Source organism: Gobius niger (genome assembly GCF_951799975.1).
Source record: "Gobius niger genome assembly, chromosome: 2".
Classification (NCBI taxonomy): domain Eukaryota; kingdom Metazoa; phylum Chordata; class Actinopteri; order Gobiiformes; family Gobiidae; genus Gobius; species Gobius niger.
The window spans coordinates 12100910-12118355 of record NC_136853.1 but is presented as its reverse complement, the minus strand read 5'-3'; the positions used below and the strand labels follow the sequence as shown (position 1 = coordinate 12118355).

Below are 17446 nucleotides of genomic sequence, written 5' to 3'. Positions count from 1 at the left end.
TACAATAGAAGAAAGACAGCAATAGAAGAAAAAAAAAACGTCTATAAAACAGATTTATAAATCAACATTAAAGCTTGTGGGATAAAAGACATGTCATGTTTTTTGTGTGTTGCTCTTCTTGGCTGCTTATGGTCTTTGGTGCCTGAGCTGGTATCAAATGGAGGGGGTCTGAAGGTCTGAAACTGTCCTTCAGGATATTCTGGAGGGTCTGCAGTGTGGCCATGTCCCACCTCTCACTCAGGGATACCAATAATCCTGCAGTACCTTTTCTGCACCAGTTCCACTGACAGGCTCTTGGAGAGGCCGCCACACACTGGCACAGGTCTGATGAAAGTCAGATAGATCTTTTTGAGGACATCAGAGAGAAGTCTAGCTCTCCTGGCCACACTCAACTAGTATATATCCTGGGGCGTGTTTTAGAAAGCTTGTACCGTACAGTAGCATCCCAGGAGAGGTCAGATAATATCTGGACAGCAAGAGGTTTGAAGGTTGTGACTCTGCTCACCACGGACTTCAGGCGAGGGAGGGCAGGGAATGCAAGTCTCCTGGCACTTCCCAGCATGTGTGGTTAAGATGCAAGTCTTGCCTGGATACCTCCTTGTTTGCCCCTTTTTTGTTTCCTGCAGCTCCTCTTGTGATGCCTCCACTGTGCTGCAGGTGTGAGGGGCACTTGGTGCCTCTTCATTGTTTCAAAGGAATACATTTGTGGATTTGTAGCTCGCAAATGCTACTCAAAGACATTTAGGTCATCAACTAGCAGTTTGTTTACTTCTGAAAAAGGCCAGTAAGTAAAATATCCCAAGACTGTGTAATTCAGGTAATGCAGCTCTAAAGGATTCTCAAAGTTATTTGTGCTGAGTTGTTTTTGTTTTGAGGCCATGTTGTGAAAGGTGCAACATGGCAATCCTTTCTATGATGGAAATCTCTTGGATAACTGAGATCTTGCACAAAACATGCACCAGTGCATTCTCGTTGAACAAGACAAACTCACCCCCTCCCGTACCTGTATTCCGCAGATGCTAGCACGGTGTATCATTCTGGTTTTCTCGGGATCGGCAGCTTACTGTTCGACCCATCAGTGGAGGAGGATGCGGGGAACGTCGGCTTGGTTACTGTTAGGGTCTGGATGTGGGACCGGAGGCATCAGTCATTACATGGAGAACAGCAGCACATGTCTGAGTCTCAAAGGCCTGTCATTAGAAATGGGGAAACTGCAGTACCTGGTAAGTTTAAGGACCTGATTTTTTTTTTTGATAGCAAACAATAAAAGACGAGACCGGGTAGAAGTGCACAAAAGAAAGGTTTATTTACAGAAAAGGTGAAAAAGGCTGACAAAAGATATCTCAATGATGAGCTAAAATGCTAAACTAAAATGTTAGTTGTCCAGACTCATTCCTAACTTTCCAAACAATCGCATCCCAATTCTTCATTTTCAGGCACATTTCATAACTTGCAGGGCCACTTTTCAGGGCCACTTTTACAAAAATACTACAAAACTAGCCTGCAAGTTCATGAAATGGATACAAATACTTTATATTTAGAAGCACAGTGTAATTTCTTTTCAATACGAGAAAAAAAAAAAAAACATGTCCAGTGCCTTTAAGAACCTCCATTAAACTTGGCAGAAGTGTCCCACACCGCTGATGATGTCACACCAATGATGATGATTGCAATGACGGTTATTGGCTGAACAGAAAGAGCTATGAGAATAAAATTGTGTCTTCATAGTTGGCATTAAGTTCTTTATTAGTCATCTGGCTTGTTGTATAAAAATGCACGGAGAAAGCACCACCATTTGTGTCAGATGCAGGATTATAACGCACAGCTTCACAGCTTCTATGCAAACCTCTTGTATGAAACGTTTGAAGCACTCGAGGAGGAATGTTGTTAGGGACTGTGACGGGGTTTGCTTTCAGCCTGAGTGACTGTACACGAGGACAGAGTGCAGCTGCTACTGTCCATCACCCTGTCCATGCACTCACTGTGGACAAGAGCGGCTCCGGCTAGAGCTACATGGCTGTCCACTGGAGACACATCTCGCCGCCGCTACACCGGAATTAACTCGATTTTTCACTGGCAAAATGAAAACGGTTCAAGCTATTTTGGTTGCGGAAGCCCTTGTCCTGTTGTGTGTCATAAATCCAGGTTTCGGTTTGCAAAGAGGTAAGAGATTGAGCTCTTGTTGTGTTGTTAATGTGCTGTGTATTAGGCCGACGTACTTAGAAACAGGCATTATCTGAAGATAGAAGGGGAAAAGTTCAACCTGACTGAGAAGATAAGAAGCATAAGTTTCTCCTTATACTGTGTTTTTCTAAAGCTTTTGTTATCAACTGTTGCCGTTGTACTGCATAAAGAAATAAGATAAAACCATGAATTACAAGGCCAACATGGGCTAATATACGGTAGAGGGATATTTTTCTAAAGCATGCATCTGTTGTGGGTTGCATCAGGACGGCACTTTTGGTGTGATGTGAGATGCACTGGATGAAAAAATACTTCACAAGAAACATACTGCAATTAAGCAGAATGAGGCTGTGAATAATGCAATTATATCTACAGTATGTGTACAGTATACACACTGCAAAAAGTAATTAACTAGATCAGTATAAACATCTCAATTTGAGCACAATAATCCAAATTTTAGTTGTTTTGACGAGTTAAGAAGTTGTTGGGCATTTGTCCCAGATTATTTCACTTGTTCTGAGATGTTTCTGACTCGTTTCGATACATTTCGTCCTCATTTCAGGTCATTTTCTTTGCTAATGGGGTAAGAAAATTGGTCTTGTCTCATTGGCAATTTTACTTTCTTATTTCAAGCAAGATTTACCTTAGAGCTGGTCTGAAATGTCCTCAAACAAGCAAAGCGAACTTGGTCCGATCAGGAAAAGTGTCTAAATGAGTGAAGACCGCTCAAAACAAGATACATTTCCTCAATTCAGGTCATTCAAGCCAATGCTTGATATTCACTTTTTGCAGTGCAGAACCGCTCAAAAGTTTGGAAATACTTTTTTAATGTATGTTTTTTTTTCTTTTACTTCAACACTATTAACATTGTCGTGTTGCTTTGATACTTTACTTTTACTGTACTTTTGACATTGCTCAATGTGCTTCACAGGACTGTTGAAAACCATTTCAGCAAACTCCAAGAATAAAGGGTGGCATTTTTGAAGAATTCGAAATATAAAACATGTTTCGAGTTATTTCACCACTTTCTGTTTCCTACATAATCCCATGAGTTAGTTCATAGTGTGTGTAATAGTCTTGAAAATAAAGAAAAGCTAATACATAAAAAGTGAAAACATGTACATCATCGTTTCGATAATTATGCCACTGAATGCTTGGATAAAGTGTTGTCTTCTTAAGGGAGACACTACAGGCAAAACTAAATTTTTTCAGGTTTCAGGTTTTGGGCCAAATTGGTCTCTGAACATACAAGCTTTCACCCGGAAACAGAAAATATACCTAATCTTCACAATAACATGTTTAAATATTGCGCTGATTCAATGTTCCCCCATAGACTTATATGGGAGAACACAATTTCAAGGTCCTTTTTCTCAAAACACATTTTTCTGTCATTGTGGTGACACTATGTCCACGTCAGTAGGACCCAAAGACTTCAAATTTTCCAGCCTTGGACTGAACAATATTTGGAAGATTTTTTCAGAGGGACTTTTTATTATTGAATCCCTAGCCCGGTTTATTGAGTTTTGAATGTCAAAAAATAAGGCGAAAATTAAATTTTTACACATTTTTCCACTAAAAAACAGCTTATTTTAAAACTAAACAAGAAATCCAAAATCCCCTCTGAAAAAGTCTTGGCAACTCATTTATCAATAGAATGAAACCATAAATTTGAATGTAGCTCTATCCATTATTCAGATCCCGTCGCCGAAAAGATGGGAAATTTGGGGCATGTTTAGGCATGAAACACCTTGTTCTTATATGAAAAGATAAAATGACAGAAAACTTGCAATGTATTTTTTTCTCACATTTATGCCAGTGATCTACAGCAAACGTTTCAAATTGATATCTGTAAATATACATTTTTTTCCCTATTCGCCTGCAGTGTCTCGCCTTAAGGCAATGATAGAACATAAGCCTTTCCCCCCTTATTTCTTTTCAATATAACAGAGTGATCAATGAGTTAATTCTGATTAAGTGCATAAGTGAATACCTGGTTGATACGTACAGGCTTTAGATGGAAAAAAGATGAGTGACTTCCTGGTTGTCTGACTGTGCCGCCATAGATTTTCTGTTAATCACCATCTTCATCATCACCATCATATTTTTGTTGATTTTTTTGTCATTATAACCTCATCTTAGGGAAGGATGCCCTCACTTTGCTGAGCTGTTCGAGGATTTGAGAACAGGACAGGGACGGCAGCTCTCACCTGCTGTGTCCAGTTCACGCAGAGTGCGGGAGGTGTTTATTGGGCTGTGCTGTGTAAATCTGGCTAAACCTATATCCTCTTTACTGCATCCTGTTCGGGAGTACACCCAAGTGCCTGGTAACATGCTTCTGCTGACTCGTTATTTTGTGATACCTCCTGGGGTTGCAAGTCAACTTTCCAGGTGATTGAAGTATGTCAGTACTCGTGGACTCGTCACCTTGAGTCAGTAAAACACTGTCCATGCTTCACGTACCAAATGGTCTCCTGCTCGTCTCTGTGCCTTTTCAAACTGTCTCCGTTCAAACAATGGATGGGCTCTGACAGCTTAGAGCGTGGATGTAGCACACGAATCTGGCCTGTCCCACTGTTTACAATCTGGACTCAAAGGATGGAAAATGCCTGCAGGAGTAAAGCCAAACTTCAAAGAAATCAAAGCCAGTTGGAACCCAGTTGTGGAGCGCTGCAGGTCAAAAAGACGTGTCCCTTTATTCCAATTTACATAAGAAAATAAAAATAAAGCAGTGGCAAAAATGTTTGAGTTTATTTTGAGAAACAAATACCTAAATTAAACATTTATCCAAATCTTTATGAGATGAAAGGCAATAAATGCATTTCATGGTGTTTTTAAGCATTTAATATTTATTTTCTTGTACACTATCCCTGCTACGGTCAGTAGTTTGCACATAGCTGAGGAGCCCCCACTTGCATTTAAAGCAGTACTACTATGTAAGTCATATGCCTCTAGTGGCCATAAGCGCCACTGCAGGTGTCGTAGCATGTTGCGTTTTTTACTCATTGATTGTCCGAGAGAGTAAATACTACGCTGACAGAAAAGACAAAGGGACCGAGGGATATTGTACATCCAATTACCCAATGGAGACATACTTTTTTCACTCAAACTTGGCTGTAAATACTGTTTAAGTGGCGCTAGCCCACAGTTAGCTTTGCCCGTTAGCTTGTTAGCTTCTTCTTCGTGATTCTATAAGTGTGTATTGGTGGCTCCCTTTATAATTACATTTTTCAAAAAGTCCATGAAAAAAAAAATAGGATTTTTTGCTCTTTACATAATACAACTCAAGTCAACAATTACAAAGACTTAAAAGTGTTAATTGCGTCAGTTGACAAAAGTGTATTTTAATGTATTTCCACATAGTACTGCGATATGTTTAATTTAGTTTATTTTTTGTTTATTTAGACTATTGTTACAGCGAGTATTTTTCAATTGCACAGCTTTGCAGACATTTTATGAAAAGTACAAATGTGCAACATGTTATTTTATTTCAGATAATACAAATCTATATGTGATTGACAGCATAGGCGCTTTATTACGTGAGAGTAGATGACAGTATTTAGCCTATAAACAGTTGATTTCATTACTTCATAAAAAAAATAAAAGATTATTGTAAAAAAAAAGAAAGAAAGAAGGAAAAAGGCATTGGATGTGCATATTTTAGATCATCATCATGAAATGAGTTTGAGATATTATACTGATACATGAAACCGTGAGGATTTTTGATAGGATTTGTTTGTGATCCTGGAAAAAAACATGACTCAATCAGCAAATAATGTTAGTGACATTTAAGCAACAAGGCGCCGCACAGCCAGCAGCCAGCACGGACTATCAGATTCACTGACCTCACTGGTGGCCAGTGGACCGGACAATGGACAGTGAACGGGGCCAGAGCATTCAGTAAATGTGCATTGAGACACATGAGACAACGGGGCACACTGGGAACATGAGCCATAATATCACCGACACAAATCAAGATTTATCTAAAGACCGGGGATAAAAACCTTTGTTGTGTGGAGGATGGTTTATGGCGTTGTCCAACTGAAAGTGCCAAAACTAAAAGTAGACCGAAGCATCTGGACCGGGTTTCTGCATTTAAAGCCGTTTCAAAATGATGTCCAGATGTCAGTCGGTTTTATTTGGATGAATTCAGTCTTCCACCCTCAAATGGCATTCAATATGAAGCTTGTCTTTCTCTGTTTTTTAGCCTTATTTAAGCGACTTTCACCACGTTCAAGCTTTCACAGGCATATTTTTATATTTGTATAATTATCGACTGGTCCCTGGTTAGCTAAACATTCACACACTGTGGTAGCCTCAGAGCAATACAGTAAGCCGGCCACAAGAGGTCAGTGTACTTTTTGTGTTGCTAAAAGGGTAAGATACAGAAGGCATTGAACATAAAAAAGTATATATGATTGGTTTCTCTGGCAACTCACAAAACTTAAATTCAAGCCTTCTTCATTGTTGGGAAAAAAGGAATTGAGATTTTTACTTGATCGTAATGTAATTTTTACTATATCCAGCTTATTTTAAACTTATTTCCTGTAACCCTGGTCTCCGTTATCCAAAATAAAAGACACTCTTCCTCCCACCCCCCAACCAAGGGGTTTATGCAGCCTCACTTGTTCCGTATGAGCAAACCAGGTGGCTCCAGTCATTTATATGAGCACTTGAAATGGTATCTACCTTCTTCTCTGTTTTCAAGACTCTCGCCTCATAGCAAGAAGGCCCCGGGGTTGTGTCCGGACCGTGTGGGGCCTTTCTGTGTGCAGTTCCCACTCTCGCCCTCGCACTTACACTCTCGAACACACTCTCACTCAGCTCGGCCTATTGTACATGTTCTTAGGTCTACTGTAGGGGAGCATCTGGAGGAAATCTATGCAGGACAACTCCACACGAAAAGGACGCCGTGCAGCCCAGAGATAGAATCCGGGATCGCTGTGTCTGCATTGGTTTACTAAAACGTGTGCAATATGTTTCCTTCAGGGGCCAAGACTCCCCAGAAAATCTCATTCTGAAATCTTAGTATGACTATTATAATGGTCAAATGTTGTCCTCTCCTTCAGCCCCTCGTATCATCACATTATTGGAGACGGTGGATGTTCTGCTGGACCACAATGCCACGTTCATCTGCGAGGTGGAGTCCCGCCCCTCTGCGGACATCACCTGGACCAAGAACAACCACCAGATTATGTGCGCCACGGCCATGTATCCGTTTGAATGTCAACACATGTGAGCAGGCTTTTATTTTGTTTTTTGTCCCATCAGGTACTACGACCAGCGCTACTTGACCAGAGAGCAAGGTCAAATGCTTGTCATTCCACATGCGCGCGAGTCGGACAACGGAGAGTACTGCTGTATTGCCAGTAACGGTGTCGGAGAACCGGCCAAGAGTTGCGGAGCGCTGCAGCTAAAAATGAGTAAGTCTTGGACTGTACGCGGAGATCAAGACACAGAGCCTATTCATTCACTCCCCACACTCAACCGTGCGACGCTACTTATGTTACCAAAGCTGCCCCGGGTCTGACCGGCGGAGACATGGCTGCCAATGACTTTTCCGGCCACCACCAAAGACGCACTCACACACTTACATTCACAGCAGACAGTGTCAAAGTAATGGTTCGTTTATTTCAGAGCCACAAATCAAGCGTCACCCGACCAACGTTACGCTGCTGATCGATTCCAAAGCAGTGCTGCCGTGCGTTACCCTCGGCAACCCCAAACCTGACGTCACGTGGCTAAAAGATGACGAGCTTATCAAGGTATCCACTTTGCTTGCTATGTTTTAACCTTTTTTTTGGTGGAAAACTTCATTGTTTCTTTTTCTAACAGCTGAGTGACCGGGTGACCATATTGGACTATGGGGCACTGAAGATCCACAACATTCACAAGGAGGATGCGGGACATTATCGATGTGTGGCCAGGAACAGCTTTGGCTTGGCTTTCTCCAAACCAGTCACAATAGAAGTCCAAGGTTTGCACTTCAAGGATTGTATTCCACACTGACACTAAAAGAGGCCCATCCAGAACCAAGTTATGACCCAAAAACCGTCGCTTTTGTTTAGGATTGGTGGATTTTCATTCGATTAGTGACCGCCTAAGAAATGAATGGATTTCTTGCAGTGTAAGGTTGCTCCTATGGGAAATTGTGTTGTGCTGTGCTTCACCCATCCTTCAGTGTCACTGAGGGAGCCTGTGGTCAACTGTAGTGCTTCCCCTGTAAACCCTTCTCCACATCTTGAACTAGGTTGGAGAAGGAATCAAGAGCACCCAGCGCAAACCCACCCACAGGAAGAAGGTGCAAACGCGACACAAAAAAGGCCACACACAGTTCAGGAAGTGTACTGCTCAGCAACATCCAGTTCTGCTCAGTCTGAAGCCTCACGACAGCCCATCTCTTCCTGGGATTAACCACTCAGAGACAGCCACACAGACATCTATGGACCACTGCGCTGATGAAATATGAAGGAGCCTCATTATGGAGCCCTTGCCTCGTGCAGCACATTAAAGTGTCCTCACTGTCTGTCTGTGATTTGTGTGCGTCTGTACAGCCCCGGCTCGAATCCTCAAGGTTCCTAAAGAGAAGAGAGTGGCATATGGCAGCCAGATCTCTCTGGAGTGCAACGCAACCGGAAACCCCATCCCCACCATCACCTGGCTGGAGAACGGCAACACTGTGAGCACATGCAGATCATTCTTTATTATGTCGTATTGTACTTGCTTACAGGTTTTTTTTTACCTACTTTGATCTTTTTACCCTATTTCTAGTAGCTTACCTTAGATACCTTCTTGTAGCTTACCTACAGACCCTTTCCAAATAAGTTGAATTTCATGGAAAAGTTTATTTATTTCCATAATTCCATTCAAAACGTTAAACTTCCATTGATTATAGATTCAGGGCCCAATTCTTAAAACGATTTCAATTATTTTGTTGTTTATTTGTCCATAATTTGGGCTTCCAGCTCACAAAACTCACAAAAACAGGATTTCCAAAAAATAAAATTTTTACAAGGCATGAATGTTTTAAACTGAGTGTCACACGCGACTCATCTAAACTCAAAGCACCTGCACAGGTTTTCACAGGTTTTCCCAGGTGTCATTGAGTTTCTTCACTTTGGTTCATTTGTCTCAGTTAGGATCAATATGGGGAAGACTGCAGACTTGACAACTGGCCAGAAGAACATCATTGATACCCTCCATAGGATGGGTAACAAACAAAAGTTCATAGCTAAGGAGGCTGGCTGTTCACAGAGTGCTGTGTCCAAGCATATCAATGGAAAGCCCAGTGGAAGGGCAAAATGTGGCAGGAGAAGATGCACCAGCAAAAGAGCTGACCATGGGCTGCAGCGGATTATCAAACAGAGAAGATTCATGAATCTGGCAGAGATCCAGAAAGAGTGGAATGAGGCGGGAGTCACAGCTTCAAAAAACACCACATTCAGACGCATCTGGGAGACGGGCAACAACTGTCAGGTTCCTCGGGTCAAACCGCTTCTGAGCCAATGAAGGAAGTGTCTCAACTGGGTCAAGGAGAAGAAGGACTAGACTGTTGACCAGTAGTCCAAGGTCCTCTTTTGCGATGAAAGTAAAGTGTGCCTTTCATTCGAGAATCAAGGTCCAAGGGTTTGGAGGACGATGGTTGAGGAATAGAAACCAAGCTGCTGGAGGTCCAGTGTGAAACATCCACAGTCGGTCATGATTCGGGGCAGTGTCAAGTGCAGGTGTTGGTAAACTCTGCTTTCTTAAATCCAAGGTCACCGCATAGGTCTACCAGAATGTTTTAGAGGACTTCATGATTCCTTCTGCTGAGGATCTGTATGGAGATGCAGATTTCATCTTCCAGCAGGACCTGGCCCCTGCCCATAACGCCAGAAGCACCAAAACTGGGTTTGATGCCCATGCCATCACAATGCTCCACTGACCAGCCAACTCGCTGGACCTAAACAACATTGAGAATCTATGGGGTATTATGAAGAGGAAAATGAGGGACACCAGACCCAAAAATAAAGAAGAGCTGACGGCAAGCACCAAGGAAATCTGGGCTTCCATAACTCCCTGACAATGCCACAGGATGATGCCTCGATGCCACAGCACATCGAGGCAGTGATTAAAGCAAAGGGATTCAATACAAAGTATTGAAGATTGACATATCATTTTGAAAGTACAATATTTTGATTTATTTTTTATTTTTTTTCTGCAAAAACTGAGAAGTAAATGGTGATTTCTTCACAGTATTCTAATTTTTGGAAATCCTTGGAAATCCTGTTTATGTGGGTTTTGTGAGCTGGAAGCCCAAATTATGTACAAATAAACAATGAAATACTTGAACTTGTTAAAATTGTGGGCCCTGAATCTGTAATCTATGGAAGTTTAACGTTTTGAATGGAATGGAGATAAATAAACGTTTCCATGATATTCAAATTTTTTGGAAAGGGTGTAAAGTGTTTCAGTCTGGACTAACTCAAGGGAGAGCAAGAACTGCATGCACTGAAAACCGTTTGTATCAAGCTAAGATGAAAGCTGCGTACAGTCACGTTGAGCATGGAAATGATCAGAATGAGTGTAGTGAAGACCACTGACTGAAGTGCACTTGTGAGGGACTTGAAAGCTCACAGCATGCAGATCTGTCAGGACGATGGTTTTCATTCAGGCTAAAGAGATTCTGAGACTGCCGTCACAAAATGATCTCTCATGGACAGCTGAAAATCTATATTCATGGTGTGATATGTGTGGTTATACCTTTGAGGTCATTCTTTGCACTTTTTTTTTATTTCTGTCACAACGAATGGGCGATGGCAACGGATCCCAAAAAATCTCCACAACTTTGCCAATGACAATATTCCACTAAAATTAATATTTAACTCCCTTAATGCCAAGACAAACAATTCCACACTCCTGCGCACGTTTCCACACCCTTCAACAGTTTAGCCGTGGGATCAGAAATCCAAACAGCGCAGGAATTCTCATTATGTTGATAAAGGATTGAGGAGATTGTGTTTCATCTCGTCACTAATGCATGGCGTTATCACTGGGTTATTAGCATTTATCGACAGATAGTGTCATATGACGCTGTATAACTAACTGTGTCACTTGATTACAAGTGTTTTGAGTGAATCTCATGAAAGTTCATGAAGCTTTAATGATATTAACGTTGTAAAAATACCACATGTTAATAATAGGTTATATCTAAAACTATAATTAAATACAGAAGAAGACCAAGAATGATTATCATTGTGGCTATTCAAATTCTTTGCCTGTTTGTCTTTCTCTTTCCATCTTGTTTGCTGCAGTATAATCACACAGTTATAACTCATGTTTATAGTACGTGCTGATTTATGTGTGACTTTAGCAGCTCGTGGAGTTGTTCATTTCAGCGTCCTATAATGGGGTGACTGACCAATGCTACTGTAAATTTAGCCACATCTCCCATCAGCACCTTCACGACTCCCCCATTTATCATTTATATTTGTCCGTGTAAAATAGGATCTAAAAACAACATGCACATTTTTATTCCTATCTTTAACCATGTGTGAGAACTGGTTTGGGAATGAAAATGAGGCCACATTAATCACTAATTCTTGTTTTAAAGCGTGAATTTGTGACCCAACATTATAATATATAGTTAGACAGTGTAACTTGAAGTCTTTGGGGTGTTTGTTGTACCTGGTTGCCAATGCTCAGCTCTGGACTATTGTTTTACACCATTTAACAGTGTCCATTTGGTAATATCGCAAATGTGTCTCTTGATTTGGATTTTTTCTGTCTTGTGATGGTGAATATGGCTATAAATTCCAACCTTTTATTTCCCCCAGATCTCCGGTGCTTCCGTGGATGAAACTCTGGTGGGAGATGTGATTCTCTCTGTTCTGAAAGTCACAGTGACTAAACCCGCCCTGTACACCTGCCTGGCCTCCAACAAACACAGCGCGGGGGCCAACACCGTCAAAGCCACGGCTCGAGTCACAGTAGCAGGTAACGCCAGCAGTTAAGTGGTTCTATTTTTGTTTTTTTTTAATAAGCTATGTGGTGCAGGTGATGTGCTGAGGAGGGTTTTTTTCATCTTACCTTAAAGGGGCTATATCATGCTATTTTAGCCATTCCAAAGTTAAGTATAGGCATTTATATGATATATTGTACCTCTACCATTATGGAGCACTCATTTTTGTGATAAATATAAGTGTTTTCTGGAGGTATTTTTCAAACCCGGAAGACACAACGCTTCGATTCAGTTAACTCCGCCCCCTCTCTCCGCACATACAACTTCACCATAATATAAATAAACAGCAATAAGTGAAGTCACTTCACGATGCAGTTATACGGAGTTGACATCTGCAACACAGCTTCATAAATGGCTAACACACATGCTAATATGCTAACACACAAGCTAACCCGCGTTTGGATTGACTCACCCTCTGGTCCATCGCTGTTTACAATGTGGGACTCGCGTTGGTTATAAAAGTTAATCCACTTTGATTCTGGCGAAGGTTCCCCAAACATCCATCAGTGACAGTCACAGAAAAACAATATTTTGGCTGATAGTCGCTGAATCCCGGAGAAAAAAACAGCTGAGTGGCCTCTTCCTGAAAAGGGTTGAATATAAACTCCTCGTCCTCGTAGCCAAACGCGCTTCTTTTTCTCCGTCCGTGACATTATCGTTAGGAATCGTTAAGAATAAAAAACAGGTGTCCAGAGTAGGCAACGAGCTCCATCTTCACAGCTGCAGCGCAAACATGACTGATCTGTTCAGACGCGATGTGTTTGTTTTGGCCTCAGCTGACCTGGAAGCACCTCGGGCACATCCTTTTTTTTTTTTTTTACATTTTTTACTCTTTGTTTCTCTCTTACGACAGAAATAATGAAAAAGCTGTTTTACAAATTAAAATCAGGCCGTAAGCATAGAATTAAGACATTACATTACAGACGTCGAGCACTTCTGTTCCGCTGTTACGACACAACTGAACACTCAGCCGTTCACCAGGAGAGGGAGGAGCAGCTGCTCAGAGAGCAGGATTCAGGAGGATTACTGAGAGCTGCGTGAATGAAGCCACAAACCACTCTGGGGGTGTTTTTGATAAGGAAATAGCATAACAACATGGCTAAAAGCTCCAAAAAGTCGATTTTGCATGATATAGGACCTTTAAAGGGATTTTTCAGGATTTTTGACATAGGGCCTCATTTCCTGGTTATCCAGTGTGTTGTTGATTTCTGGAGATATATATATATATATATATATATATATATATATATATATATATATATATATATATATATATTTATATATATATATATATATTTATATATATATATATTTTTTTATTCACACAGTCGTATGAAGTTGAAGAGTTTAGTGGTGCTAGGCTAATGCTAGGCTAGTGCATGTCTATGGTAACTAGTAGCCTCCATTAAAAACAGTTTGACCCAAGCACAGTGCACCTGAGGAAAATCACTTATAACACCAGACTACCCATATAAATGTCTGTGTCGATAGAATAATTTTCTAAATATAACTGACCTTGCATCTAAATTTTGAGGGACTGTTTTCTAGAAGATCACTCCGCCGCTGCGTAGCTTATACAACCACGAAGCTGATGCTGCTCAAATAAAAGGTCTTTATAATGCAAAATGGTTATCATTATTCTATCGACACAGACATTTATATGGTTAGTCTGGTGTTATAAATGATTTGCCTCAGGTGCTCTGTGGAGCGGGTCAGACTGTTTTTAATGCGGGTTACTAGATACCTAGCACATGTCTGACCCACTACACTCTTCAAATATAATAACTGCATGAATTTAAAAAAAATCTCCTGAAATCAACAATACTCTGGGTAACTAGGAAATGAGGCTGTATGTCACAAATCCTGAAATATCCCTTTAAGATGACACAGGTACTGGGCACAAAGTTCCAAACGGCACAAAGGGACAATTTTTCATTTAGAGTATACAGTACTTAAAAGTAGAATAGAATAGATTTTTATTGTCTACCTAAGTAGAAATTAATATTTGGCTCACCGACACCAAATACATAGGAAACAAAAAAAACATAGAAAAGTAATACAAAATAAATATTACAGAGCAACTCAGGGAATCATAGATTTTTTAAACACAGCCTTGGTACCCAGTGGAACTCGGTATCGCGTCCTAGAGTTCAGAAGCTCAAACTAACAGTTCAGAGGGTGAGCGCAGTCAGAGGCAAGAGCTCGAGCTTTCGTCAGTGTCCTCTCCTTGTACAGCTCACTCAAAGGTCTCTGAGGTCTTCCCACCATCGACACCACCCTGTTCAGTTTGTTTTTTGTTCTGCAGGACATGTGATGGCACCATGCAGTGAGGTGAAATGTCAATGAGAGAACATTCTCAACAATTGATTTGTACACAGATTCTAGAATGTGTGGACCGACCCCGATTTTCTCAGAACCGCTGAGAGCTTCTTTTGAACACCTCCTCTGCATTGCTTTGGAAGGTGATCTGGGCATCTGAGATTGCCACAGTTATTTTGTTGTAATTTTAGGGGTAAGCCTATTGGATTCACTCCCTCGTGTTATTCTTTGTAGCTTCAGCTGTGGTCTACCCCATTTGCCCTACAGCCACACCCCCTACCCCATGTGCCCCAAACACACTCACCTCCCTGGGTCCGGACCACACACACTGGCCGTCCTGTGCTCACTCTGTGACTGTGCCTTCAGTGCCCTGACGCCGACAAGACATGACAGAAGTGTCATGGCTGCTCATCTCTTTTGCTCCAAACTGACTTTTTCTTCTCTAATCTCTCTGTTTTTTTTTTCCCTTCCTCTCCTGCCTCTTCAACTGGTGTCGTCTGGATTCTGCCACTTCCCCATAGAGTGGAGGTAAAGTGTTATTCAGGATATGCTTTATTCTTTCATGAACTGTTCTGTTTAGACTTACCGTAGTTGCAGATGGTTAATGTTGAAATGCTCAATCTGATGCTTCACAGTCAATACACACTCAGTGCCACTTTTCAGCTTCAGTATCACATATTCTGCATCTAGTTAATCTTCTATTTTATTCAGTTCTATTTAATATTCAGGCTTTAAACTACTAATTGAACCATCTGCACATTTAATTAATGAACTATCAAATATGTCGATTACAATGAGTATAATAAAAGCAGAAGAAAAAAGTGCCAGAGCACCTGTGCCTCAATGGATCTGGCAACACATGTCCATTTTTGTTTATCTCTTCCTAATATGCTGATTAAATCTGAAAGAAAAACAACATATCAATGCTACTGGATATCCTCTTGTGTTCCGACTCAAGTCTTTCTCAAGCTTCTTACATGGAAACATAAAAAAATAGACCTGTCTCTATTGAGTTTGCATGTTTTCCCAATGTACTAACGCCAGACTAAAATCACAAGTTTATATTTAGTCTGGGGAACACCAATTTATTTTTTCGTAGGAGAGGTGTGTTTTCCGATTGTCCATAGCCGTTTATTGGGCGCTACGAATGTCTATTATGCGTCTGCACGTAACCATAGCCTAAACTATTTAGAACAAGGTCTAAAGCTTGATCGAAAAATGGTGTCGTGTCTGCTGCTGTCATGATGGATCCGTAAATATTTTTTTTGTTTTTTCCGTAAACAAACTACAACCTTCCGTATGTCGAATAGCGCATTGTCGTCTTGCCGTCCCTCCTCGTTCTGTGATTGGTCCCCAAATCCATGTGAAATTTTCAGCCATGGTCCCCAGGCTGCTGTGCAGTTTGAAATGATTCGAGCGCACACAGCAGTCGTATCGGAGGTATTGACCAGCGATATAATACAAGAGATAGACAGTCAGCCAGTCAGACCCATTCATATGAGCCCATGTGGCCTGTGAAATTAACATGGAGCACCTTGCTCTTATCTAGAGCCTGTTCCTTAAAAGGGCGAAAAGCCGGCAAGAACCCAACCCTTGCGGAACAGGCGGACAGGCTACGAGCCTCCCCTTGGTTAAGAGCCTGTCAATCAAAGGCTTAGGCTTAAACTTTTGACTTTAACAAAAAAAAAACAGCACGGTTAAGAATTTGATACCCAGCCTAGTGTTGTCACATGGTTTTAACAAAAAGGAACTATTTGGAGCCAGACTTTTAAGCAGTGCTAGGGAGGTGCAAAGTGTCCATGGGAATCCTGTTTACAATGTTTCTTTTGGAGTCGACTCCGGCCACCAGAGTGTGGTATTGCAGCAAAGTCAGCTCCCCGCCATGAAGACCAAAGACCTCACCTATTGGTATTGATGCTCCGTTGATCCAAAAGATGCTCAATAGGCACATCAATAGCCACATTTCATGAAGGGAAAAAAATAATCCAAAACCTTAACTAAGTTTAAAATGAGAGGATATCACTGCTTATTGTTCACTTTCATCCTAGGCCCCAACAGAAAGTTTAAGCTGCTTGTGCCTAAACTCATTCCCAAAATTCCGCATTTCTATGCTAACAAAAAACTAGCCTGCAAGCTCACAAGCAAATAAAGAGGCTTTATATCTACATGGACCACAAATCACTGCATATATAATACAATAAAGGAGGACAAAACAGGGCTTTTAAAAAACCGAGCCTATTTCAAAATATTTTCTGTCCATGTGCACACATCTGGAGCTTATAAGGGCAGCATGTAAAATGTGTGATTGTGAGGAACAAATGATGGAGGAGAAACAAATGCCTGGCTGAGCGGTGAGCTGACTGATTTACAAGTCTGACTGGATTTAATGTAGTCTGTAGCTGTGGTCAATGAGCCTCCTCCCCAGCAGAGCCACATCTGGCCTGGGAGAACTCACAGCTGTAAAGTTCAGAGGGATGCGGACAGAGCAAAGGACACAGAACAGGTTCAAGGGGTGCATTGTATTTTACCCATAAAGTTCATCTCATGGCATGGATGATTTAAGAGCGTCCATAAGCGCCAAAAGAAGAAGAAAAAAAAATGTGGGAGTTTTCACACCAAATACACCATTGGCTTTCCTTGTGCCACCAGGATAAGACTATGGGCCAGATCTTGTGGTTCATAGCACAGGCTGTAGAGAAGACGAATACGCAGAGGGGTGGCGCTCCTTGCAATCTTCAGTGTCATACCTGGCGCAAAAAGAGGGCAGGACAGGAGGGGGGCACAGACTCGCATTGTAAACGCGTAACATGCGTGATACAACGCGCAATGTTTAGTTTAGTAAGATTAAAGAAATAAAACTGTCCCTCCGCTGCTGCAGCCACTCGCTGCAGATCCAAGGTGAGCGAGCGGGACAGAGAGGCAGCAGCCTCGCGTTGGACACCGTTC

At 41.5% G+C, this 17446-nt stretch overlaps 1 protein-coding gene across 1 annotated transcript in view; it reads left to right on the top strand.

Annotated features, from left to right (window-relative positions):
* Positions 1-6052: 6052 nt before the first annotated feature.
* The window catches only part of musk (muscle, skeletal, receptor tyrosine kinase), a gene marked incomplete at its 5' end in the record, with an annotated part of 28690 nt that continues 17296 nt past the window's right edge, over positions 6053-17446 (top strand). The window contains 8 exons of the mRNA XM_079552171.1: positions 6053-6059; positions 7251-7377; positions 7453-7604; positions 7819-7946; positions 8017-8158; positions 8736-8860; positions 11997-12156; positions 15022-15028. Of these exons, the coding sequence (XP_079408297.1) occupies positions 6053-6059; positions 7251-7377; positions 7453-7604; positions 7819-7946; positions 8017-8158; positions 8736-8860; positions 11997-12156; positions 15022-15028 (848 nt within the window). The remainder of the gene's footprint in view (positions 6060-7250; positions 7378-7452; positions 7605-7818; positions 7947-8016; positions 8159-8735; positions 8861-11996; positions 12157-15021; positions 15029-17446) is intronic.